General features: G+C 36.4%; 1 protein-coding gene across 2 annotated transcripts in view; it reads right to left on the bottom strand.

Moving 5' to 3' along the window:
• ITGA1 (integrin subunit alpha 1) overlaps nucleotides 1-25,875 on the bottom strand; it is a 71,641-nt gene that overhangs the window by 5,235 nt on the left and 40,531 nt on the right. Inside the window, exons 9-28 of one of the 2 annotated variants that reach the window (XM_027634470.1) lie at nucleotides 24,802-24,967; nucleotides 20,562-20,635; nucleotides 19,468-19,612; nucleotides 18,192-18,334; nucleotides 16,481-16,624; nucleotides 14,829-15,083; nucleotides 14,271-14,401; nucleotides 12,183-12,346; nucleotides 11,856-11,992; nucleotides 10,820-10,930; nucleotides 10,221-10,306; nucleotides 9,882-10,017; nucleotides 8,835-8,915; nucleotides 7,448-7,524; nucleotides 6,701-6,790; nucleotides 5,585-5,687; nucleotides 3,650-3,763; nucleotides 1,957-2,061; nucleotides 784-888; nucleotides 438-530 (exon numbers count right to left, since the gene is read on the bottom strand). In XM_027634470.1, coding sequence (XP_027490271.1) covers nucleotides 438-530; nucleotides 784-888; nucleotides 1,957-2,061; nucleotides 3,650-3,763; nucleotides 5,585-5,687; nucleotides 6,701-6,790; nucleotides 7,448-7,524; nucleotides 8,835-8,915; nucleotides 9,882-10,017; nucleotides 10,221-10,306; nucleotides 10,820-10,930; nucleotides 11,856-11,992; nucleotides 12,183-12,346; nucleotides 14,271-14,401; nucleotides 14,829-15,083; nucleotides 16,481-16,624; nucleotides 18,192-18,334; nucleotides 19,468-19,612; nucleotides 20,562-20,635; nucleotides 24,802-24,967 — 2,460 coding nt within the window. Of the gene's footprint in view, nucleotides 1-437; nucleotides 531-783; nucleotides 889-1,956; nucleotides 2,062-3,157; nucleotides 3,217-3,649; nucleotides 3,764-5,584; nucleotides 5,688-6,700; nucleotides 6,791-7,447; nucleotides 7,525-8,834; nucleotides 8,916-9,881; nucleotides 10,018-10,220; nucleotides 10,307-10,819; nucleotides 10,931-11,855; nucleotides 11,993-12,182; nucleotides 12,347-14,270; nucleotides 14,402-14,828; nucleotides 15,084-16,480; nucleotides 16,625-18,191; nucleotides 18,335-19,467; nucleotides 19,613-20,561; nucleotides 20,636-24,801; nucleotides 24,968-25,875 lie in introns of those variants that run through there. The other variant, XR_003526207.1, reaches the window with a different exon arrangement.

Below are 25,875 nucleotides of genomic sequence, written 5' to 3'. Positions count from 1 at the left end.
GAGTACCACTTCAGGAACTTGTAGAAAAAAATTAAGAAAATAATGTCCAACTTGAAAGCCTGTGTTACATCATATCTTGCACTTTCTAACTGCATTCATGTCACGAGGGTGGCCCTACTACAAGTCAGTGGTCATTGTTATAAAGGATACAGGACCAAAACCACGAGTAGTGGAAGCATATATTAGGGAGTTTCTTCATTATACTCTTCCTCACTCAGTGTCTGCCTCCCTGAGAGATGGAGCTAAGCATGAGTGTAAAAGGCTAATTTGATTTTAAACAAGACATATCTCGTGTAGTCTAAACAGAAATAAGTAATATTCACATTTAAATATATGTGACCATGTAGGAGCTTGAATTAACTTCAGAATTTGTTAGAGACCAAAAATGTTTATGGTTCAAAAAAGCATTCCTATGAAAAAAATTATTATGTTATTACCTCCAGTTTTTGATGATCATTTCTCAAAATCAATGATGAGTTCTCACTCCTAAGTAATGCTTTCACAATAAGGGTTAAGCTGTGAATACTGGCCTGAAAGAAAGGATTAATTGCTATAGTTTATATGTATATATTTTGAAATAGAAAGCTTTGTAGCAATGAGAAGAGTGAGAGAAAGTACATGTGACATAGTTTTAAGGAAATTTTAAAATAGCAAAGGAAACTATTTCAAATACTAGAGGGAACACTTAAGAAAATGAAAGATACAATTTTAATAGACATTAGAAACATTGGCTTAAGTTTCTCAAACCTAAATGTATTCTGAACACAAATAGGATTTACTTACTTTTATGATGGTAGGTTTCCATACTCTTAGTGAAACATTCACTTGATATATGTCAGATGGGACCAAGGCACAATTAATAGAGGCACAGCTATATGTATCACAGGCCTGTTTTAAAGGCATCAGAATGAATTAATAGCAACAAACTTCTCACATTATTAAAATAAAAATATATAAACTACTGTATATACAGATCACTTGCTATGATGTCAACACTAAACTGATATTCATTACTGTAGCTTTTATGTAAAAGTAACACTGCAGTATATAAACCAAGTTGAGACATTCATGCTTTGGTAGAATAGACTCACTTTTTGCAGGCTGGCAAGGCCTGAGGAATCTCTGTTGCTGCAGCTACACAGCAAAAGGCATCACAGAGGTCTTAAAGGAGGCACATCCTGTAACAGCAAGTGTTTTTCTACCAACATAGCTATGGCTTTTCTGCAGTGTTTTTCAAATCACAGACACCTGAATCTTTCAAGTAGGGGAGGATGTGTGTGTGAAGATGTAAGTATCTTTATTTCCCACTATCACTTGCTAGCAGAATTATGTTGTAACAAGTTGGAAATACTTGCTTAGTATTAAATCACTTCTGTGAAGGAATATGATAAGCATGGCATGGTTTCATTTGCACCAGAAACTCCACTTGTACCTCTACGCTGAGGATGCTTTGCCCCTGACATGCCAACATAACTATGGCAGCAAAATTAATTTGCAACTTTTTCATCTAAAAGTGAGAGGGTAATCCTTTCCAAATGGGATCATCATTTATAGTTGTATGGAAAATCTGCCAGATCAGAGTGCTAGCATTTGAACATCTATTGAACTAGATGTCTAAAAAAGCTGATTGGGTGATCAGAAGCATTTAAAATATTACTATTTATTAATTACAATGGGAATATAGATGATGAAGATTTATTCAGCTGTAAAATGTGCTACTGTTATTTACATATTTTTTAAATTAAAAAACCTCAAATCATCTAAATTCAATTCCACATACAGTTTCGTAGCCAAATAGTTAGTCTACATAAAAAAGACTTTTTAGGCTATTAAGACAAAATGAGTTTCCAAGGGATACAGTTTGAGAGCAGTTTTTACACATGTATTGCAGAAGTATGCAGCTCTAAGATCCGGTTTAATATCTGAGATGAATATATATCCTATAATTAGACTTACCATAATTGTATCCTTCGTAGGTTCTTTTATTTTTGACAACACAAATGGTTTCCCAGTGCTGATCTTTAAGGGATCTACAGGGTAACTACTTTGGCAGATGGCATTCTGTTAGCAGAAATACAAATAATTATTGTCTACATATGCAATCTATTACAAAAAATGCTTTTGGAACAAGCCAAAATTAATAATATTTTATATTTAATGGCAATGATAATGTTTACTAGCCACTAAATGCATATTGTAAGAGTGCAGAATAAGGAATTCAGATAGTGTAGGTATTGAAGTATTCAAACAGCAAATGAAATTTTTATGAGATAAATTAACATAAACTCTCTGCAGCTACTTAAACATCTGTAGAAGCAAACAAGAGCTTCCTGCAAGATGAGCACTATGAGAACCAGCAAGAGTTGATTATTAAAAGAGCTAAATAGCTTTAGCATGGGAATCCAAAGAGGTTCTCCTGTTGCAAGCAAACAGTCAGGTTAAGTGCAGGATGCAGAACCCTCTACTGCAATGTCCACAGAGGGGGAGCAAATGCTGGAGCAGTGCTAGATCTCTGTGACTCATTCACAGGCAGCTTGGAAACTCCTCTGGTGTTTTCAGTGTGGGGGAATTAATTTCTTTTCAGCCAGGTCATTGACTTTCACGTTGCTAGCATGAAAAGGTTTACAAATCCTCTGCAGTGCACTTGGCACTCTACTGTCACTAGGGCATAGCTAGCAGGAGATGAATTATGCCCATAGAAAAAACCAAATTTGTGTCAAATGCTGTGATTGCTTAGGAGGGAAAATAATGGAGGACAGGAAACAAGAAAAGATACAATTTTTTTTGTATTCTAAATATGATTTGTTTGCTTGTTTGTTTTTGTTTTGTTTTAAAGTAAACCTTGAACTTTTGTTTCTATATTTTAGGTTTTTTTTTAAGTTGGACAGCATCTCAAAACTAAGTAAAATATTTGGAGGGAGGTGTACTTTGTGTGTCTCTGAGCAGAAAGAAAAAAAAAAAAAAGGAGGTTTGGGTCACCACTTGGTGATATTTGGGTTCTTCAGCCACCCAGTTACTGATAAAGCTCTAGTTTTAAGATCTACAGATCTAGAGTCATGGAATTTACTGGAACGTGATCTCCAGCTGCACTGGAGGAGTGACATTGAAAAACTCAAATGAGAGCTGCAGTGAAGAGCATTTGAAAGATATGACCTACCATCCCCTTCAAGATGTCTCAGTGCCCCAGAGAAGGAAGAAGCCAGAGGACTGCTAGTGCTGGAGAGCAGACATGCAGGAAGGTTAATTTCAGTAACCGAAAGAAGAGAACTGAACAGAACGTTGAGGTGTGGATGTACAGCAGGATTAGAGAATTTGCAATTCACACTGCTGACAGTGGAGACAACCATATGGAGGGTCATATCTCAGTCAGGACATCTCAGCACTTGGCAGTATAACAAATTAGCCTTGTTATAGTCCAGTTATTGTTCAATACGATTTTAAATCTGCATGTTTTCTTTTGAGAAAATTTGTCCCTCTGTCTTCTTATGCACATCTGTACATACTCTTAAAACACCAGCATCTTGTTATTTAGACTGAAAGCAATATATCTACCTTGACGCAAGGCATCTCAAATGTTTACATTTTGCAGTTTCTTACAGCATAAATTTCGAATTTAAATTTATCATAAAAGTACAAATTCCTAGCTTACTTGGGTATGTGACAATGCAGTAAGGTAGAGAAGAGTGTTCTTGGCTGCTGTTACATGGGGATAAAAGATCTGCAGTGTGAGGTTTGGCATTGGAAAATGTTCACCTTTTTCAATCTATGAAAAAAGAAAAATGTTTTGATTAGTTCTTTCCTTATTTTGTTAGTTTTTGATTGTGAGTTTTTTCCTTTCCTGTATTTTTATTTTTTCTTTTTATTTTTACATTTCCACAGTCAGTTACTTTTCCAAGAACAGCTTCTTGTGAATTAGCAGACATATTCTTCTGTAGTCTTTGGTAATACAATGCTCTGTTGAAGAAAATCAAATTAACAGGATGAAAGAGGCCATTTTGACATAAATTCCTTCTTGTTGTCTTGTTTACTGTATCCTCTTATCATCTGGGAAGATCATAAAAATGTCTTTCATTTCAACATATAATAAACACCCAAATACTTTAACATAGGAGAGAAGCCACTGTATCAGTGGTGGCTTCTACTGTTTCCTCCTCAGATATGCTTAGGTAACTGCCCTTCCAATCACCTGCTCCTTTCTCCTCTTTTCTCTGAGACTCTTTCTGGAAAGGCTTGCTGCGGTTGAGGATGGAGAAATACCTAGGTGGAATTGCTGGTAGGGGAATTAGTGGTCTTGTCTCTGAAGTGGCAAACTTAATAAATGCTTAAGAACCTTTTACCCTTTTTTCTTCTGGCTACTCATTTGCCCATTTGTCCACAAAAGTTTTGACATAACTGGATTTAAGCTTTTATACTTAAAAATGTAGCTGAGTAAAAGACTGTAGGTGGGCTAAAAAATAAGAAAAAACCACTTTGCCTTTCCTATTTAGTGAGAGCAAGAATTTTCCCATGGCTCGTTTTTTACAGATAGAAATTGATTCCTAGATTTTTATGGTTTTTGTATGGGGCCCTTGCTCAGTTTTGGATTTTGACACTGGGAAACAAGGATGCTCTCAAGATAAGTAAATTCAGTCCTGCAGCAGATTTAGGCTGCGCTTTTAGTCACAGATTCATCGAATCATGGACTTGTTTGGGTTAGAAGAGATCTTAAAGATCATCTAGTTCCAACCCCCCTTGCCATGGGCAGGGACACCTTCCTTCCACTAGAACAGGTTGCTCAAAGCCCTGTCCAACCTGGCCTTGAATACTTGAAGGGATGGGGCATCCACAACTTCTCCAGTGCCTCACCACCAGATATCTTCCTGATATCTGATCTAAACCTGCTCTTTTTCAGTTTAGCCATTCCCCCTTTCCTATCACTACATGCCCTCATGAAAAGTCCCTTTCTGGCTTTCTTGTAGGCCCCCTTTAGGTACTGGAAAGCCACAATGAGATCTCTCTGTAGCCTTCTTCAGGCTGAACAGCCCCAACTGCTCCAGACTGTCCTTGTAGGAGTGGTGCTGCAGCCCTCTGATCATCTTTATGGCCCTCCTCTGGACCCATCTGAGCAGGTCCATGTCCTTCGTATTTTGGGAGTCTGGATGTAGCAGTCCAGCAGGGATCTCACAAGATACGTTGCAGTATTCATTCCATTAGGAATTCATTCCATTCCTGGAACATGGCATTTGCCTTTTACAAATTTTACTCGATTTTGGAAATAGCCGTTGTGAACTGCAATGGGCATAGGCCAAGTTCTCATTTACCAGGACACGCTCTCTTTCCCCAGCTGAGGATAGCAGCTCTAAAACCCAGCAGAAGTACACTGCAGGAGATGGACCACTCTCAGACTCTCTGACTCACATTATTCCAAAGGAAGGGAAAAAAAAAAGTGTAAAACACAAAATATGAATGGAGAAGGTTTAACAGTTTGCATACCTGCTATTTTAGTAGTAGGCTATCACATTAAGCAATTCAAGACAAAAATAAAAAAAAAAAAGAAAGAAGATTATGCTAGTACCTCTATCGTACATTTTTAATTGTTTCTTACCCTATAATGTAAAGTAACTTCATCCCCAATCTGCTCTGTTGTGTTAATAGCGGTAGGGATGGTATCATTTGCCCCAATTATAACATGGTGCTCTTTGAAAATGCTGTGGGTTAAAAAACACACAAAACCCCCAGTAAGCACAAAAACTTCATAAAAATCTATCAGTTAATAACATAAGCCTTTTCATTATTTAATGAATTTCAGGACTAGTCTTGCAATTAAGAGTGCACTGCTACTTCCACTGAAGTTCAGCTGTTCTGTTTTCTGAGTAGGCCTCACTTTTTATTACATACATTTAGAATGTTTTGTTCAGATAAAACTACAAAATGAGCAAATATTATTCTGAAAAATAATCCATCAGAGTCTGATTTTCCTTTTCTTATTCTAGTCATGCAGTCCCTTATCTTGGGTATTGCCACGTGAGACAGGCAGCCTCCTATAAAAGACAGAATCAAGCAAAACCAGAACAAAACCAGCATGTTCTAAATCCAGCCTGATTACCTGTGGGACAAACAAAGGCTGGATTTGAACCATGAAATGCATCCAAAATGAATTTGGCTTAATTATTTACACCTGCAAACCATGCAATGTAGTTTACTAATAGTATTCATAAAGCTTTTCAGATATGGAATTTAACTGCATTCTAGCTATTTCTGAAAATAAAGCGTACTACAATACCTGTGCTAAAGCTTAGGTCTGAACTTATAAAAACAAACCCTAAGAACCTAAAATTAAGAATAATTTTTGAAGATGGAAATCTAACACTACACCACAAAATATTATAGTGATATAAAGCCATGGCCATCAGGAAGCTGATGTACCTGAAACACTTTGAATTAATATGGCAAAGTACAGGAACAAAACCTGCTGTTTTACTTACAAACTGCAGACCAAATTTAAATAGATAATACTTAATTACAGCCAAATATGGACAGTAACTGCTCCAATATTTCATGTAATTTCTCTTTTCACTAAAGCCTGTGCTTCCTTTTTATGAACCTTGAAGCTGTTGTCAGTAAATACTGAGCACAGTTCAACAGCTAAACAACACTATATTCTCTCTGAACATCTGCTATTTGCTGTGTGAACAAATAAAGTACAGAGAAGCATGAATACCTTACAAAGATTAATCCTACTTCATATTTTACTGGAATTGTAACATGTCCTCTGTTATCACTCAACGTCTCAGGTGGTTCTTCACTGTCACTAAAACAAAACAACACATGTCACTCAGATCAGACTGTTGCAGATGCAGCACAACTGCTGGGTGGAAAAGGATCTTAAGAAACTGAAATACCTACAGCTCTGATACAAAAACATACTACTCATTTCCAGTTAATTCCTGCCTCCTAAAAATAAATTCAAAATACTACTTCCAATAACTGATAAGTCTTTCACCAGCTCCAGCTCATAAAAGCATCTTTGTTAAAATTACAGACTGCAGCTGACTGAATGAAAATGGGAAAATTAAGGGCTACACCATCCCTGGGTTTTGTAGGGACAATAAACACTGAGGGCAAGTGCATTCCTTTATTTTATCAGAGACTACAGCAATGCTCTTACTCTTTGAAGGCCAGAGCTTTTTGTTAACTGTGATTCATGCTAAAGTATGCAGTAATTTTGTAGGAGAATAAACCTTTGCTGAAGGTAAAAGTACCAGAAATTATGACTCATTTGTGACTCTCAGGTTGTAGAGGCTAACAGCTATTTATTTAGTCCACTCAATCCACTGCTGAACTGAATACATCTGTAAGGGTGCCAGCTCTATAGATGACCTACCACTTCTGAGTTTAGAAGTCATCTGTGTTGTACTACAAAACTTTCTAAGAAAAAAAAGATCAGAAGGCAAAGACTGCAACTAACCTTGTTGCGTATACATGAATAGTAGCATTTTCCAGGAGATATGATGCGTTGAATTGAAATGATATTTTGAAGGAAATCTGTGTAGAGAAATATATTATGTATTTTAAAAGGAAAAAAACCCAACACACTAACAGGGCTTGATATAATGAAAATTGTACAAATTTTTGCTACTTTTATCCATGGAATCCTTAGTCCTGTTTTATCAGTTTTCTATGAATGAATCCACTATTTTGAATTTGTCCCAACCAAGAAGGAAATATAATAGTTATCACTTGCTAAAGAGAAGACTGTTTTCAATTTTCAAAACTGAGAAACCTCGGGGAAATAAAATAGAAACCTGTCTTAGATATTTCTTTATATTAAAAAAAAAAAAGAGGCTTTAAAAAGGAATGGATTAGGAATGCTTACTAGTGAATCAGAGATTACTTGATTTTTGATGCAAAGTAGATGGTGAAATTTCTAAATTTAGGGCTCTGTAGCTACAGGCAAACTAAGAATTGAAGCATGAAAGGAAAATATGAAAAATCCTGCAAAGCTGGGAATGGAACATCGTGGGCACAGGCACTGGATAGTATGCTTATTTGGCTGCAAGAAGGTAACAGATGACTTAATCTCTACAAGTCCAAGACACAAACTGGAAAGCATGTGTGTGGGGGCAATGTAAGAAGACATATTTCATGATTCTCCCTCTGCATGAGAGAGGAACAAAGAAGAAACTGCCAGGAAAAACAGTCTTTTTTGCATGCAAATTGATTTTTACCAATTCAATATCAGAACTATTTAAGTATGGCTTTTCAAAGGCTTAGTTTAGCTAAAGCTCCTTTTCTATTCCAACAGGAGATACAGACATCAGTGGTGGTGTTCAAGGTGGAGTTTGATTTTGAATAGACTACTTGCTGGAAAGGCCTCTCATTCCTTACTGAGCAGAGGTGAAATCTTGATGTCTGACTTTGCAGATCCAGGTTAGTATTTCCATATACAAACTTATTGTCTCTTCAACAGACTAAATTTTATATACAAAATAACTAAAGTTATAGGTTCCAGGCTGCAGAGAGCCTATGTGTCATATCAGTATATCCTAACAAATACTCTATACACCTAGACACAGACACTTCTGGCCAGGTGTGTCACTTGTTTTCTGATAGTGTCAAGGATGGCAATACACATCTATTACCTCCTTACATACCACAGCTGACTGCCCAGGTATTGAATATCTGATGTTTTCCCATTTGGCTCAGTGCAGTTACCATCAAGGATAGTTTGGGAAACATCAAAGGACAGTTTTGGGGATGTACACAAAAGAAAAGAAATTCAGAGGTGTTAGGGACTGCCTTGGCTTTAGAACAATATGGGGCAAGGAGAATTTGCATGCAGGGGGACTTTTTACCTCTTCTGCAGGTTTTAGAAATGGATATCCCACTTTACAGGTGATGTTGTGATTAGATTCACAGCTATCTTTCTGTATATCCTAAAGGGAAAAAGAAAGTGAAGAAAACTTTAAATTTTGACTAAGCATCAAGGACCTGCTGCACATATATATACCACTGCTGCTTTTCATTGTCAAAATATTGTAAGAGTCAAAGACTTAATTGAACTAGAAGAAAAATAGGGAGACACAAATTCTGCAAAATAATTGCCCCCTATGGACATCTACATCAATTACTAGCCATTATTCCTTTCCAGCGATGGTGTTTGGAACACTTGGAATTACATGCCTACTGGACATCATGGAAATTAGTTAAGGGGTCTAGCACATCAACATATCTATAATTGCACAGTTTTAACATGCAATTTTTTAAATATGTTCCTAACACAGCAATAAAAGTGACTTTCATACTCCATCAATTATTGCCACAAGGTCAGCAATAGTGCAGTGGATCCCTGACTTCTCCTAATATGCAGCATTAGGACTGTTGACTATTGATTAGGACTTCTCCTAATATTTCCCACCTGAACTGAGGTGAATTTGTAGCATATCTGCTGAGGCAGGCAGAAAAACAGCCCCTTCAGAAGTGCTGTCTGATATAGAGACGATGCAGGCACAGATCTGTTCTGTCCTATGAAGACATTGCTTTTCCTATACACATGCAAAAGGAGAATTCTAGGGACTCAGGGGTTCTATTACAAATAACAAGGCATTTCTGGCTCTGTAGATCTACAAATGACTCATGGTGCTGATGTTCCTCTAGAGGCAGGCACTTTGTCCAAGTGTCATTGTAAAACTTGTGTCTGTAGTTAATGGATGAGGCTAGGCAAAAGCCTACTCAGATCAAAATAAATACACACTTTTAGAGCAATAAGCCAAGACAAGAGCCCTTCAAACCAACTGAGATGATGCCAGGGCAGTCAAATTCAGGTTTAATAAAAAAGCTTCCTCAGATCTCTCTAGAAATATAGGTTGTGATAAATTTCATAATGTGAAAAAAAATCCTACCTCAATGCCAGCAAAAATAATATTTGGAGAATATTGAACCAAAACTCTGGTATTATAGGCACTGTCTTTTTTGTTCTTCACAGAGAGCTGGATCATGAACTTATCATTGCGTGACTTGACAATGAATGGAGAAGAGCTGTAAAATAAAGTAAGAATGTTGGACATCTTAACTGTTGAATCTATGTTTAACATAAAGAGGAACTTCTTCCAGTGTCCAGACTATCTTGTTTCTGACTTGGAAAGGATGCCACAGCATTATCTTACTAGACCACAGAATTTATAATTGACATAGAAACTTTATACAGATATCAAGTGATACAATAAACCCAATGTACTTACCTGTCTCCTGCTATGCTTGCTTTTACATTAAGAACAAGATCTGAAATGCATTTATTCTTGGCTCCACAATCTTTTGTGAAAGGAATCTGCAAAAATAGCATGTTTACTCTTAATTTTATTGCAATTCTTGTTAAATCCTTGCATTTTAATGCATTATCTAATTTTATATAAGGTCTTCTGTTTGATAATCAGAAAAGTCTGGCCTAATATTAATCAGTTAAACATGCCAATATCCTGTAAAATGTGGTGAAACATAAGCTTTCTAATCATTCCCTTCTAAGAGATTTACCTAGATTCTGAAAAGAGGCATTAGTGGAAGTATGAATTATGCCAAACACCACCAAAATAAATGGCTAATATTCCGATGCTCTCTTCTATCTTCAATTAACTATGGACAGCTTTAAAACCCCAGCCTGGTTTGCAAGCACATTGAATCATGCTTTTTATTCCTGAATACTCATTTAGCGGAAACATATCCTAGACAGGCTCAATGACCCACCCTCTTCAGCCAATTTGTGGACAACAGTTTCAGCTCTTGTGTGGGCTACAGTTTCTACCTTAAATACTTTGGTTATTGATACAGAATCTTACTAACTTACATATTCAGATATTGAATTTGGCAGGTTGCTATCAAGAACAGGTCCACTCTCTGGATCAGAAAAATTGAACTCCAGCAAAACCTTTACAGAGTCCTGAAAGTCAGGTTTATCCTAGAACATAAAGAAAACAAAACTGCTGTTATGGACATTCAGTTTAGTATCTAAGGAGGTTAAAAAAACCCTGAAAACAATGCTGAGTTAATATATTTTTCAGTCATGTTGTTGCCATCCTTGCTAGAGAAGCATCTGAGTGCTTGCAATTGATGAACATCTAACGTGCCGATCCTTACAAACATCTACTAATGTTTTGTGTGTCTTATTATAAAAAAATCATATAGTCTGACCATGTCCAACACAGTTTTATTTCAGAATATCTCAGAACTGTCAACTCATAGACTTTCCTCTTTAGTGTGCTCAAAGGATCTGTAAGATGAGCAGCAGCAGCATTACCTTGTGTGAAGTTGAACTTAGGCCTGGTATTGGGAGAAGAAAATTCTGGGCATCATTTATCATTAGTATTGAATTATGATACAACTGTGAAGCCACTAAACATTTTAATTGTGGGTAGCTTATAATATGCAACTCCATTCACTCTGCTCCTTAGGTATAATCTGGGCAATTTCATACTCACATTTCTGTTTTGCAGTGAATAAGTATTCTCTGTGCCCAAACCTAATTTGCAAGTTTTTTTACTATGTTTTAGTAAGAGGGAATGCACCAATATGCGAACTCTAGCTCACATGCACCTGCTGAGTTTTGAGTGCACCTAAACTACTAACCACGATAGCTGGTTGGTTCCACCAACTGTGGTATGTTCGTTCTTAAGACAGACACAAATAGAGCCATAGGTAAAGAGACTGTACATATAAGTAAATAGTTTATACATGTATAAATAAATACATCTAAGTGTTAAATTTTATAACACTTCTTAAGATTAATTCCATACACTGATTTTGTTGTCCAATTTACAGTTAATGGAATGCATATTTGGGTTATGGTGTCAACATAAGAAAAATACTTTAAATGATTTACTTGCCAACATGTAGAAGTTATGTTTAGTACATTCTGACCCTTTGATAGTTATATTTTTTTGCATTTTCCTCTCATGGCTTTCTGTGAACAAGCTTCGAGATATTTGTCTTTGTGAGTCAAGAGTAATCCAATACTGCATACCTGCAAAGGAAGTTGAGATCAATATTAGGAACCACTTTGCCTCTACACATTCTTTTTTCTCAAAATATCTTAGATGCACTTTGAATAGTGAATTTAGAAAAGTTACATTCCATTTTTTAATTAATAAATGGATTCAAGCGTAGCAGTTTTATAATTTAGATATTCCATAGCTTAGCACTTATCTACTTACTGGATTCAAATATATCTTCTTTTGACTTTAGTCTGGTCTTAAAACAAATCGTGGCATTTATACATATTGTTTTTCTTTTATTTATCTGGCAATTTTGTTGTTGGATATTGATACTTTTAGGTGTGAATTGCATGGAAACATTTACTTCAGCCACATCACGAGACCTTAAAAAAACACAAAGAAAGTCCTTGGAAATAACAGCAGCAACTTTTTTAAACTTAAGAATCAACTCACGAAGTGTGCAAATTTCAATCTTCAACATTCAAATACAGGTATAGAACTGCAGAATCATAGAATTGCTTAAGTTCGAAAAGACTTTTAAGATCATTGAGTTCAACTGTCAAAACACTTCTAGCTAAAAGGAAAAAAACCCCTTAACGTTCTTTGGAAAATAACAGAAGTGCAACATCCACAATTGAAATGGGATTCCTGTGGCACATGGTGGTGGTACCATGCTGCAGTGCAGTTGCAGGCACAGCACTGGCCATGTTGTGTCAGTTAAGGGGCCATGTATTATTTCATGTCTTCTGTCCTGGCTGTGTGATGCTGTGAAAGCACCTGGTAGTTGCAATGCACTTCTCTGGCACATTTTCGTTCTGCATTTGCCTTTCTCCATTTATGCAGACTATTACACACCTGCAAACTGCCATTACAGAGAGAACTCATCATACAGAAACAAAAAAGTGAGGAACACAAAGAGGAGGGAAAGAAATATCTTCAGCAGCTAAAACCTATAAAGCTATGGAGCACTTTTAAAAGCTCAACTTTTAAAATCAATCAGGAGGGAAAACCCCTGAAGAACTGGGGACAAGAGCAACATGAGTCTAGAGAAATGGGTCTAGAGAAGTAATTAACTATATATTCTATACATAATACCAGTGAAAAAGAAATTACAGAGGAAACAGTCACAGGGTTTCTCCACATTGGTGTACTTGTTTCAGAACAGACACCAAGTGAAATATTTCCAGAAGCATTTAAGCAGTTCTGTAGAGCCAATCCCATTTTATGAGACTGAAGGCCCAGACTCATCGTCAAGAGTATCCACAGATGAACATAATATTATATATAAGCTGGAGGGCAGTGTGCCATCTCTTAGGTTCTGAGTAGATAACCAGGCTGAGATTCACCCCTAATTTGTTTCAGTTTAACTCTCCTTCACCCTTTCAATGCATTCCTGTCTCATCCTTTGCTCTGATTCAGTTTTGGCCATGAGATGCATTATGTCAGTGTACTTAACCAGCAAAAAAATTAGCTGGTAAAATAACTTTCTTCAGAGTTGTGATCTAAGTAATGCAGTGAAAGGGCATGACACTTTGTTCACACATGGAGCTTTTAGAAAGAAACTACCAGGTGAAGGTGAGGAGCTGGGAGCTTGAGGATGGTAGCAAGCCTTGACAAACTTTCACCACCTAGCAGGTCAGTCAGGTGGAAAAACAGGACAGGGAGAGCAAGGATTAGCAGTGGGCTAGCAAGTTCCATACCAGGGACAGAAATAGTTTTAGTTGTGCTTTAGAAATGAGGGGTTTCATATCACATTGTTTATTTCTCGCATCTCTCAAATATTGTATTGCTCATTATGAAATCTGAATCATACTCTCATATAAAGAAAATGAATTCACTGTTAACCAGAAAACTTAGTTAAATTTTTCAGATTTTCTGTGGGAAGTCAAACAGGAGTTTTCACATTAGGAAATAAAATCAGTTTTCTTAGTGACCCCTTTACATTTGAACCTGTTCTTGATACTGTTAATAAGATAATATGCAATATACTGTGAAAAAAAGAACAATTAAGGGTTGTTCCTATTTTACATAGTGCCACAATTAGAATCAGTTTCTATTTTGAAGATAGTCTAGGAGGATAAGTTCTTCATACTAGGCTAACAAAGTTTCTATAACATTCCTCTATTTATAACTGTATACATTGTTTTAAGCTCATTCCTCCAGAGAGACATGAAAAGATGAAGATTCACAGTCAGTGTCAAAGCATGAGATGAAACCAGTATCCTGATTAAACCAGTCACACGTGCAAGTTACATTGGTACCACAAGCAAAAGTTTATGTCCCGACAGTTGCTGTGAGTCTCCGTACCAGAAGAGGGCGGCCCCACCAAGGCCTCCGATGGTAACATCAATCAGCCCGTCATCGTTTAAATCCATTTCTCCATGCACAGACTGGCCAAAAAATTTCACTTTTTCCCCATCTCCACCTGATGCAATACGCTGTGAAATGTGTAAAAAGGTTAATGCAGTGCACATTGAAGGGTTTTATAAGAGCAGTCAAGATGCATTTGATGGTAGTGAGATGGGGTTTAGATGCTTTTAAGTATATTAAATTTTCATTACAATACTCCTAAAACAGTGACCATGGTGATGAACACACTATAAATTTTCAGATTGCAAAACATCTACTTTTTTGGTTGTACAGATCACATTAAAATGTTTCTAATAGAAACAAGCAAATATATTTTCTAACACCATTAAGAGCCATATTCAATTAAATCACTATGAGTGCAAAAGTATAGAGCAATTTTAAAAAAGAAGCTGTTACAACTGGTCAAGTTACAGTTTGATACTACGTTGGGAAGACAGGGTTATATACATTATATACATTAGAGAGGCTGGCAATCTCCAAAGTTTTATTTCATACCTGTGAATATTTTTTACTGATTGCTTTGCCACGGCCATGATAAATATAAACAGCTCCCCGATGGTCATCCTCTAAGGGAGAACCTACTACAATGTCATTATATCCGTCAAGATTGAGATCCTTCACTGCAGCAATTGCAGTCCCGAAGCGGGCACCACAAGGCTCATTCTTAAGAACCTTGCAGGTGTCCTGTTTTAACGGTGAACAGCATGTCTGCTTTATAGGCTCGAGACTCATCTGATATTCAAAATTTGTCTGTGAAAGAACAGATTTGCAGTTTGTGAATTTCCATTATTGTTTTACCAATGCAGACTTTTAAGAGATCCTGTCCAGAAGACAAACAGATGAATTAAACAAAACAATTACATTCTATTTCTAGTGATTGATTGCACTGTAGAAATTGTGATTCTATAACTATAATTCAAATGCTCTTTATGAGCAGTGTGTGGGAAAGACATTCTTGCTTCCCCTCTTTCTGTATCTAGATGCTTCTGCATACTTCTTGAAGTTAGAGTTTCACAGGAAAGCATAGTATCATAACAACTTTTGGATGTTATTGTAAGTAAACCACTTCATTCTTTAGATAGTGTAAAGAGTTTTTCTAAAGGCATTCTCTTAATCTGAGAAGTTAGCCAAGTTTCTGATGAAAAACAGATGGCAATAGTGTTATTCCAGAATAAAAGACAGCATTTCTTCTACTTAGACTGAATTTTGCCCTCAGTACACACATTCACCATGGCCTAACATACATGATCTGATCCAGAGTGCATCCTAGACCAAAAACACACAGACACTATGGTATTTAACCAGTCTTTCCAAGAGGTTGGTCTCATGTGTTCCATGTTAGAGATTAGCAGTGACAAGCAGTTGCTGTATTTTCTTTCTTTGGAGAAAATAAAAGGAAGCACAGGAAAGACAAGTTTCAAACCCCAAATTGCTGGAGGACATGGAATTTTTGTTTTCTCACCAACTCTATTCACCAGCAATCTGTTGTTAGCGACATGAATGTAGAAATTGGAAGAATTACTTGTCAAATATATCCAGTATCTCCAGGTCCCTTTCTTGAAATAGTGTTTTAGGAGACCATCATTGCTAAGACATATTTTGATAATTGTTATAACAATACACAATGGTGCTGGACTAAAAGAAGAAAAAAAAGAAGAAAAAGTATGCAAAGACATCGGAAGGAGAAACTTATCAAATTAAGAAACTGAGGTGTGGCTGCTACAATCCTCAATATAGTGGGACATATTTAAAAGCTGTTGAATGTATGGTGTTTAGCTCTAGGTTGCTAAGCAAGTTGCAAGGAGACTGGAAATCACACTTTTAGGATGGATGAGTCTTACTGTTTCCTAATCTATGAAAGCAAAAAGAAAACGTGATAGAAAATTAATCCTATATATTTGCATGTATGCCATATTGCGGCTTATAGGATATATGCTTATAGGATATATACATAATACAGTCTGTTAGAAAGAGTTTGATAATAAAGTTTTAAAATCAGTTGCATTATAAGCTTAATTGTCAAAATTGTGTTTCTTTATTTTCAACAGGTCATCTTCCCCAGTTCAAATTATCATCTTTCTTTAAAATAAGGATATGAAGACAGTAAAGAGCATGCTCTATTCCTGATCAATAAACATCGTTCTTACCTTGTTCAGACTGTAAACATATACCTTCCCTTGCTCCTCTTTCTCAGTTCCCATATACATAGGAGCTCCAACAAGAAGAAGGTCTGTAAATGAGTCCCTATCGATGTCGACTGTGGTAATAACACCCCCAAAGTATGACCCAATCTGTTGGAAAACATATACATCAGAGACAGCAAAGTCATGCAACATTTCTTTTTCAGAGACCTATTATGGCTTGTTTACAACAATGCCAAATGTTAACCATTAGGCAGAAATGTTCTTTGCTACCTAGGCGATTTTCTTGGTTGGTTTGCCTTTGAAGCTTGTCTTCAGTTTTAGTGTTTGCGGTCTGATATTTTTATTTAAGAGTGGTCCATTCAACTTGCAACTCTTTTGAGTTTGAAACTTGCTTTGGGGAGTAGGGTGTCTTAAGACAGCATTTGAATAGAAGTATCTTAGGGAAGCTAATTTTCTCTTCAAAAAAGAGGCAAAAAGGCTGCAACAGAAGCTCTGAGACAACTCAGTGCAAACAGCATTCAAAATTGTCAAGTAAATGCAGAGCTGGATATGTTCATAGACTTGATACCAGCTGTAGGATTTATCTGATTACATTCACTTCACAGCTAAGCTAGACACCTTGCATTTCCTTTACACTTAACATAGTCTCTTCTAGTGCAAGATACATCTCATCTCACAGAGATGCTTCAAGTAGTCCAGATCCATCAAATCTTAAAAATCACAGAATCACAGAAAGGGTCAGGTTGGAAGGAATGATAGTGGGTCATCTCGTCCAACCTTCCTGCTCAAGCAGGGTCACCCCAGAGCACAGTTCTTGAATACCTCCACTGAGGGAGACTCCACACCCTCTCCGGGCAAACTGTTGCAGTGCGTGGTCACCTCCACAGTAAAGAAGTTCTTCCTCATGTTCAGATGGAACTTTCTGTGCATCAATTTCTGCCCATTGCCTCTTGTCCTATTGCTCAGCACCATTGAGAAGAGCTTAGCTCGATCCTCTTGGCTTCCACGCTTCAGATACTTACAGACATTGATGAGGTCCCCTTTCAGTCATCTCTTCTTGAGGCTGAACAGGTCCAGTTTCCTAATACCTATTTGAGTTCATTAACTCTAAAATGATTGATTGATTAGCTGAGTTGCAGACATCAGCTATAGGTGAAAACTGGGTAATTTGAATGCTTCTGAGAGAAGCTAGTACTTCAGCCTGGGGACACCTGAGCAGGCAGGTCTTTCAATCCTCATAAGCATAATATTTTCGTAATAGTACCATATTTAATTATGCAATTACATGTTGTTTCTTCTTCCTGCAGCAACAGCTATCAGTGAGCTCCTACTCAATATAACAAGCAACTGTTCAATATTTCATTCTATTCCAGCTGATGCTCTTGCACAGAACCCGGCTTGTCACAACTTGTTTCCTGCCAGTGACACCCTTCTACTCATCAGACAGAGAAAATTGCATGTACAGAGATGGTAACAAGCACTTTGACACTGGTGTGGGTTTAACCCTCAAAGAGAAAACTACCAAGAATCTCTGAGTCCTGTAGAGTTCACTTTCCATTGCAAATTATACTAGAGGATCTGCCTAACTTTTTCTTCTGATCTTGCTTACAAATCCCAGTTTCATGAGCTCTGCTAATGAGTTCTCATTTGAAATGCTTATTTTTATTTCTCCTGCCTTATTCCTCTTGTATGTTAATCACAAATGCATACTCACTTGTTCTCCATTTAATCTCTGAATTACTTTCACCTCTTTTCCTTCCATCCTGTAAATGATAACTTGGCCAGTGTGATTGTATCGTGGCTGTCCTGCTATGTACAGTACACCTCCAGGTGTCAGTGCTGAATTCACAGTATATCCTAGGAAGCAGAAAGAAGTCAAGAATGCATCAGAAATACATGCTGTGATTCAGAGCATTTTTAAGGCTTGTTCTACAACTAGATGTTTAGCCCTACTTATGCTAGAGAAAAATAGCAGAGTTAATTAAAAGGGCTCAATGCGTATTTGCTTACAGTCTCAGAATCAGGAGCACCACTGTGTTACTAAACATGTTCACAGGCTGGTGAGCCATGTTCACTTGGCCATTCTCACACAGTGTAACTATATGATGGTGGTGATGAAATGAATAGCTGGTTGAAAAGCTACTTTCAAAGAACTGTCGCCACCAGCTCACTGTCGAACTAATAGAGTGTTCCAAAAGTGATTCTGGTGGCATTTTGAACCTAGCTCTGTTTAATAATAACAATTTAACAACTTTGGTGAAGGAAGACTTAAAAAATGTGCAGATAAATCAAAACTGTGGAAGAGTTGCAAGCATTATGGAGGATAGGATCTAAATTAAAAATGACTTTACCAAATTTGAGTTATAAAAATGGATTCTGCAAAGAAGACAGTGTACTTCAGGAAAAAAACATTAAATTATTCTCGTGTTGATTCTTCATCAATGAAAGTGTGGCTTAAATGAGGTAACAGAGCAAACAGAATAATGAGGTGTAGACAGTAAGACTGAGAGGAGAGAGCAAGGCCACTGAAGCTTTTTGGTAGAAAAGGATGAGAGGATAATAGTAGCCTGCTAATATGCAAAACATTATTATAAAAAATGATGTTGGTCTTTTGGTCTTGTCCACTGAGTGACAGTAAACAGCTTCATTTTAAGCAAATATTTAGACTGAGTATTGTATAAGACTTTTTAACTATCAAGGCATAGAAACTTGATAAAAATACTAGAGGAATCTGTGAAATCTTCTCTGAACAGATTAAATGTCTTTTTTGGGAAAGTCTAGATACACTTAAGTCCATGTTTGGATTAGTTTTGTAATTGTAGAAGTAGAAATTTATTTTTTCAAAAGAACAAGAAAATCATGCAGTAGACTCGTTCCCAGGTTCCTAGAATATATGATAATATTCTATAAGATACTTTTTCTGAATGAGCTTTGAGAGAGGTCTTGTAGCATTTGTTGAAAAGTGTTGTAACGTGGGCTATTTCTCTTACCTAGATAGGCTGCAAGTGGTTCGTTTCTCTCGGAAGTCCTGTCACGAAAGGTGTCATTAGTTGGCATTGAAATACCACTGTCCTTCACCATTAGCACTGTGCCATTCCAGTCATATGCTCCAACTGCTCCAAGCATGATCCAATCCTTAAGCAGAGAAAAACAAAAAGCCTGCTGTCTATGTGAATCATCTTTAGATATTCATGGTTCAGGATGCTCACATTTGAGTAATGCTTCCTGTATACTTACGTATTTAGCCTTGCTTTAGCCTTGCTTTTCCTATTATAGTATGGCCCCTATCATAGAATCATAGAATCATAGAAAGGCTTGGGTTGGAAATGACCTAAAGATCATCTAGTTCCAAACCCCCTTGCCATGGGCAGGGATGCCAACCACTAGATCAGGTTGTTCAGGGCCCCGTTCAACCTGGCCTTGAACACTTCCAGGGACAGGGCTTCCACAGCTTCTCTGGGCAACCTGTTCCAGTGCCTTACATCCCCGTATTTAAGGAATTTCTTCCTAACATCTAATCTAAATCTCTCCTCTTTTATTTTAAAACCATTCCCCCTTTTCCTATCACTATCTGCCTGTGTAAAAAGTCACTCTCCCTCTTTTTTATAAGCCTCCTTTAGGTACTAGAAGGCTGCTCTAAGTTCTCTCTGGAGCCTTCTCTTCTCCAAGCTAAATAACCCCATCTCTCTCAGCCTGTCTTCATAGCAGAAATGCTCCAGCCATCTGGTCATCTTTACAGCCCTGCTCTGGAACTGTCTTTCAATTGAAAACACTGTCCCTTGTCCTGGTAAAAAGTCTTTCTCCATCTTTCTTAGCATACTTTTAGGCTATTCCTCTGATAGAAAGTGCTATGGGACCATTAGATTTAGAGTTCATGTGAAGTATATACTTACTGTCTTAAGCTTTCATTGTTCATAACTGTTCTTTACATATTTACAAAAAACATAACTGGATTACAGGACACTCCAAAACTTCCAACAGCAAACAGGACTATACAAGGAATTCTGAAACACTCAAAATTCACAGAATCATCAGCAAATATCTACTTTATAAAATAATTTTTATTTTCAAACAGTTTGTTTACCTGAGAATAATGAGCGCTAAAACCAGCTTGAGACATTTCCATTTCAAATGAGGAGGCCTGCTGGTCTGTTGTGGCTATTAAACAGAAAAAATTGAGTTTCAAAAATAAATTAGTTTCAGTCTGAAAAAGCAATTGAAGAGTGTAATGAAAATGCTCACATGATAGTAAAGAATAGCATAAACTAACTAAACTATTGGTTGAATATAGTGTGCCACAGATTTTTATAATAAACACAGAAATGAAGAGCTATGTTAAATGCTACCATTAAGTTTGAGAGTTTCCATTTAAGGAACTTGTCCAACAAAGTTTCTGGGCTAAAACTGACCAAATTTGAACTCAGGCTGATGGTAAGTATGTTTGGAATGTTTGATTAATATGGTTAAGCCATTTTCCACTTGAGCTAAGTGAACAATAAAACACCAGCCATGTAACCCTGGCCTTGTATTCAAACAACTAAAAATTTGTAGGCAGCTGGAGGAACTTTAAATGAAAAACACTCGATGTTTGTATGAACCTCTGCAAAAACAACACAGGAAAATCTCTGCTGTCCAAGATTCATAAGCCTTAGCGAAGGGCTTGGGAATGATAATCCTGCTCAGAAAATTACATGAAGATGTTACTGATTCTCATAAGTGATTTTATAAAAAAAGGTATTGATTTTGTACTAGCTTAAGTATCTTGTCAGGTAGTCATATGCTAGTTATTAAACTCTGGTGCACTGCTTTGCTCCCAGGTAAACTTGAAATATCATCAGGGAAGAAAACCTTCTGCCTTTTCCTCTACTTAAAAGGAAGATATGTAGTCCTTAACAGTCAAAGACTATTCTGCCACTTTAAGTGACCAAGTAAGGGAACGATACTCTGCCTATTGATTCTTCCTTGAAGGGAGCTATGAAATCTGCTCTGATGTTGGTCCAGGAACAGTTCACAGTTTGCTACCAGCTGAGTGCTGAAGCGAACCCTCACTTGTGTAATGAAACTAAGCCATAGCAAGCCATGGTTGCATGAATTTCAGGAATCTGGACTATTAAATAATACTGAACTTTTGATACTCAGCAACTAAACCACAGAGGTTGCTCCCTGGGACATGATGTCTTTGCTAATTGTGGGGATTTACAGCCAGTCATAGGAAGGAGACATGAACTCAAAGACGAAGTGCTTGACACAAACACAGATCATTATGTTTCACAAGATGTAGCTGCTTTGCTAAGTCTGAAAAAGTAATTTTTAGGCGTAAAACTCTTGAGCTGCACATCTGCTGATAAAAAGTATTTTCATTAAGTAAAGGATGCTCCCTAATGAGCTGAGAAAAACAGGACTCTCATAGCCTAAGACAGGACAATGCCGGTACTGTTGGTGTGTGCAGCTCTGAATGCTGCTTAGATAATGGCCCACAGTCTAACTTTCCATTCAGTTTAAAACTGCCAAGCATCTTACAAAGGATATTTTGTGAAAAAACATTTATGCCTGCCTATGGGTTGGATAAAACATAAAATTGCCATGAGACACAGAGGCATATGAAAAAGATTATGTGTAAAAATCCACTGGCTGTCAAGGATGGGTTTTTGTTGGATTTGATTTTTCACCTCTCTCTCAATTTTCCTTTGAATTTTTTTAAAGACAAAACCCAAAAATAAAACAAGAAATCCAAGAAAAAAAATCAAATTTACTACTGTACTAACAAGATGCAATTTAGATTGAGAATTTAAACAGACTCAAGTACTGATTTTTCAACAATCAAGCCATCTGTGATGCATGGAAGCTAGAATGTATGGAGTCAATCAATCTTCTCCAATTACACACATTCAATACACTGGATTCTCACCAGAAAGCTGCATGGGACAGAATTAATATGCTTTTCTCCACCACCAGAAAAATACATGCCTGGACACAGTTATGAATTTAGAATAGCAGCTGAAAGGCTTTGGGATAAGACAAGAAATTATGCCTGAAGGATCAGCAGAAATTGATTTATTCAGCATCATCTAGCTCCAGCCCACTGGAGAAGCTCAACCTTGCTATGTTTTGACAAAAAGCTAAAATCCCACTTTGAGTTTCTAAGCTGATTCTTTTGCAGCCAGATTACATGATTTCTGGGACTTTTGCAGAGGAGGCAACATTTCTTGTCTCATATTGCTGCTGTCTTATGTAGAAACCTTATGACATCTCTGAGTTCCTACAGAAAACCTGGAAATCAAGAAGCATTTTGGCAATGATGAAATTAACTAGCTTGTCTCTTATGATCTGGATGAATATTCCACATTTTTAATTTCAAATATATATTTTTTATAATACAGTCAAGTCGATATAAAATAAAAATTGTAAATATACCAGGCAAATATACCAAGTAATATATTAAAAATATCAATATCCTAACACTTTATAATAAGTCTATGTTAAATAAAAAGTAACAATATCTAAGAAATATATATTTGTGACTGCATCACTTGCAGAAAATTGAAACTGAATTCAAGGAGTACTGCAGAACTTGTTGATAGTTAAAAGAGCTACAATATGCTCTATGTACCAAAGCACTGAAGTACATGATGATGAGGATTAGTCATCCCAAGAGCCGACAATCATATAAACACATAAAATTTATACAAAGTAATCAAACAGTTAGTTTCATCACCATCAGCATAACTAGATTTGTTTGGATATTTTATTAAGCTACAGAAGTTGTTTAATGTTCGAGTGTTTTGTAATTTTTTTCTTATAATTAGAGGAATGAATTACCGAAGTCAATGGAAGGGTTAGAGCTCACTACACAGCACCAAGTTACTCTGCTGTTTTGAGGCTGGGGTTTCATGTGACAGGCTGGCACTACCTAATGGCTACTGACTGATAAAAGGGACAAGGTGGAGTGTGACAAACTATGACCATACCTTCCAGTGGTATCTAGTTGTCCAAAGGATCAAGTTATGGCATGAAACCTAAACTTTGAGAATGACAATTTCCAGAAACTCTATCATGTTGGGTCCTTCATCTGTTGTCATGACTAGCAGTTAATTAACTTTTTATTCTATATTAATTATAGCTAATAGATGTAACTAACATTTTGTTCTGATGATGAAATACAAATATTTTCTCACTTTTATATAAGTATAAAGCACAAATTGAAGGGCAAGTTTCCAATTTGTGTTTGAACAACTATTTTTCCACTTAAAGTATATTCTTCCTAGTAAACAGGAACTTAACAAAAGAGCACCCTATTCAATGAACTTTGAAGTACTCAATGAGCCTAAGTAGGCTAAACTTTGGGCTTCAGAGAGATTAGATTATCTTCAAATTAATTTGTTCCAAAGCTGAGGGAACTAAATCTTCCAGAAAGTAAAAAGAGAAGAACATATAAGCTATGTTTTAATAAACTATGTTCATTTGTAAAAATATTTAGTAATAGCCGAAAATGGTAATATTTGATCAAATTAAATGATAACTAAAAAAAAAAACCCAAACTGAATGTCAGAGAAATACAGCTCCAATGTAAAAACTGGAAAATGCTCTCTCAGATTTGTACTATTTCTTGACATTCAAGTCAACATCATCTTTTGTTCCAGCTGTAAACTACACTATTCCAGTAAGTTGAAATGTTGAAAAAAATAGTCCAAGTAAATAGATGTTTTCTTTGTATGACATGAATCCCTTCAGAGTTGACCAGTATAATTTATAACTAATAAACTCCATCTCCTGTTACCAGTATTGTACTTGAGTTTGGACAGTGTTGCCTCATTTGGATGGAGAATGTAAGCAGACATGATGAGAGACTGACTTTTCTGTGCTAAAATCTTTGTGAATCTTTCCAAAGGAAAAATATACCTTGCTAAGTCTATATCCATGATAACTTGTATAGCAAAGTAATACACAATAATTATTAACTAATAAAAAAGAGAACCTAAAGATTCAGACAGAAAAACACATGATCCTGGGGTAATCTAGGTATGATTCAGCAATGTTTTTTACCTAAAACAACGCACATTCTTATTTACCCCAGTTAAAACAATAGTGTTACTTACCCCTTTAGGCTGTTGTCTCCATAGGTTCTAACTCCTCTGAATATATTGACATTGCTACCTATGATTTTGATGTCTATTGTAAAATATTTTTATAATCAGCATGAAAAAAAATCTGTATAATAAATGTTATGCAGCACAATGCATTGCAAAGGAAGATAAAAGCAGATGTTCTTCTATTTGCTTCAGTTGTAATTCAGGCATGAAGTAAAATTTGAAATTACATCATACCTTCCAGGGCAAATATTCTTTCTCCAAGCGCTTCAACAATAGTTACAAGAGCTAATTCATCTGAGACATTGAAAAAATGCTTTTCAGTAGGCTTACTGGCAATTGATTTTATTTCCTCTACAAATTTTTCAGTACTTAAATTTCCTCTGCTATAGCTGCCAAGAATCTAAAGAGAATTAAAAAAAAAAACAAAACAACAAAGTCAAGGACACATTTCATAACCTGTTTTAAAAGATACAGTTGAGGCAGGTTGTCAGAGAATATTGGCATGTTCTAGCATCTCTGCACATTGGAGCAATTCAAATTTGGTTCTAGATGGGGATTTCATTGCTAAAAATTATTACAGCTTCAAGGACAACGTTTTCTCCAGTGATCTCCAGTGATCTGAAGGAAACCACTGAAAATCTGTGTGCTGCTGCATTCAACTTTTGCTTTATGTCCTTCTTTAAATTAAATAGAACATCTTTCCTGAAGTCTTATGGTTTCAAACACCTTACTGTACCAAAACAAAGAAAGAGAGCAATGGTGCGACAACAATCAAACGTATCTTCAAAATTAATGACAGAAAACAGATTATTTGAGTAGAGAATACTCAAATATAGTGGAGTTTCAACACAAATCTACCATTATTGCTTTTGTATTTCTCAATACAGGTTAACCTCTGTCACGCTTATCTTCTCATTCTACTACTAAGTTGCTCAACATCAAAATGACAGCTTTAGAATCCAGCACACAGCACAGCCACAATAAACTTGCGTTTTGCTGATGAGTAACATTTGCTGCCTTTTTTTTTTAAATAGGTACATATGTCTATAGAAATTGCTTAGAATACTAAATTTGTCCACTCTCCTCAATATTGCTTTTAACAAAAGCATTTGATTTTAAACTATCCCTCAAACTCTTCCTCACACACCTGTCATCACCAGGAAGACAGAGAGATTGCTTTTCTTATGTGCTATAAAATCAGAAAGGAAATTTTTAATGTTTTTTTCAGTTTATTCCTTTTTTCCTCTCTGAAATAATTATGTTTCCATAAAGATTCTGTGAAATAAACTTCTATAACAGAAATTACAT

This window comes from Corapipo altera, unplaced genomic scaffold (assembly GCF_003945725.1).
Source record: "Corapipo altera isolate COAL_440 unplaced genomic scaffold, ASM394572v1 61411, whole genome shotgun sequence".
NCBI classification, from domain to species: domain Eukaryota; kingdom Metazoa; phylum Chordata; class Aves; order Passeriformes; family Pipridae; genus Corapipo; species Corapipo altera.
Note: the sequence above shows the minus strand (reverse complement) of the source record. Positions and strands in the feature narration are given on the sequence as shown.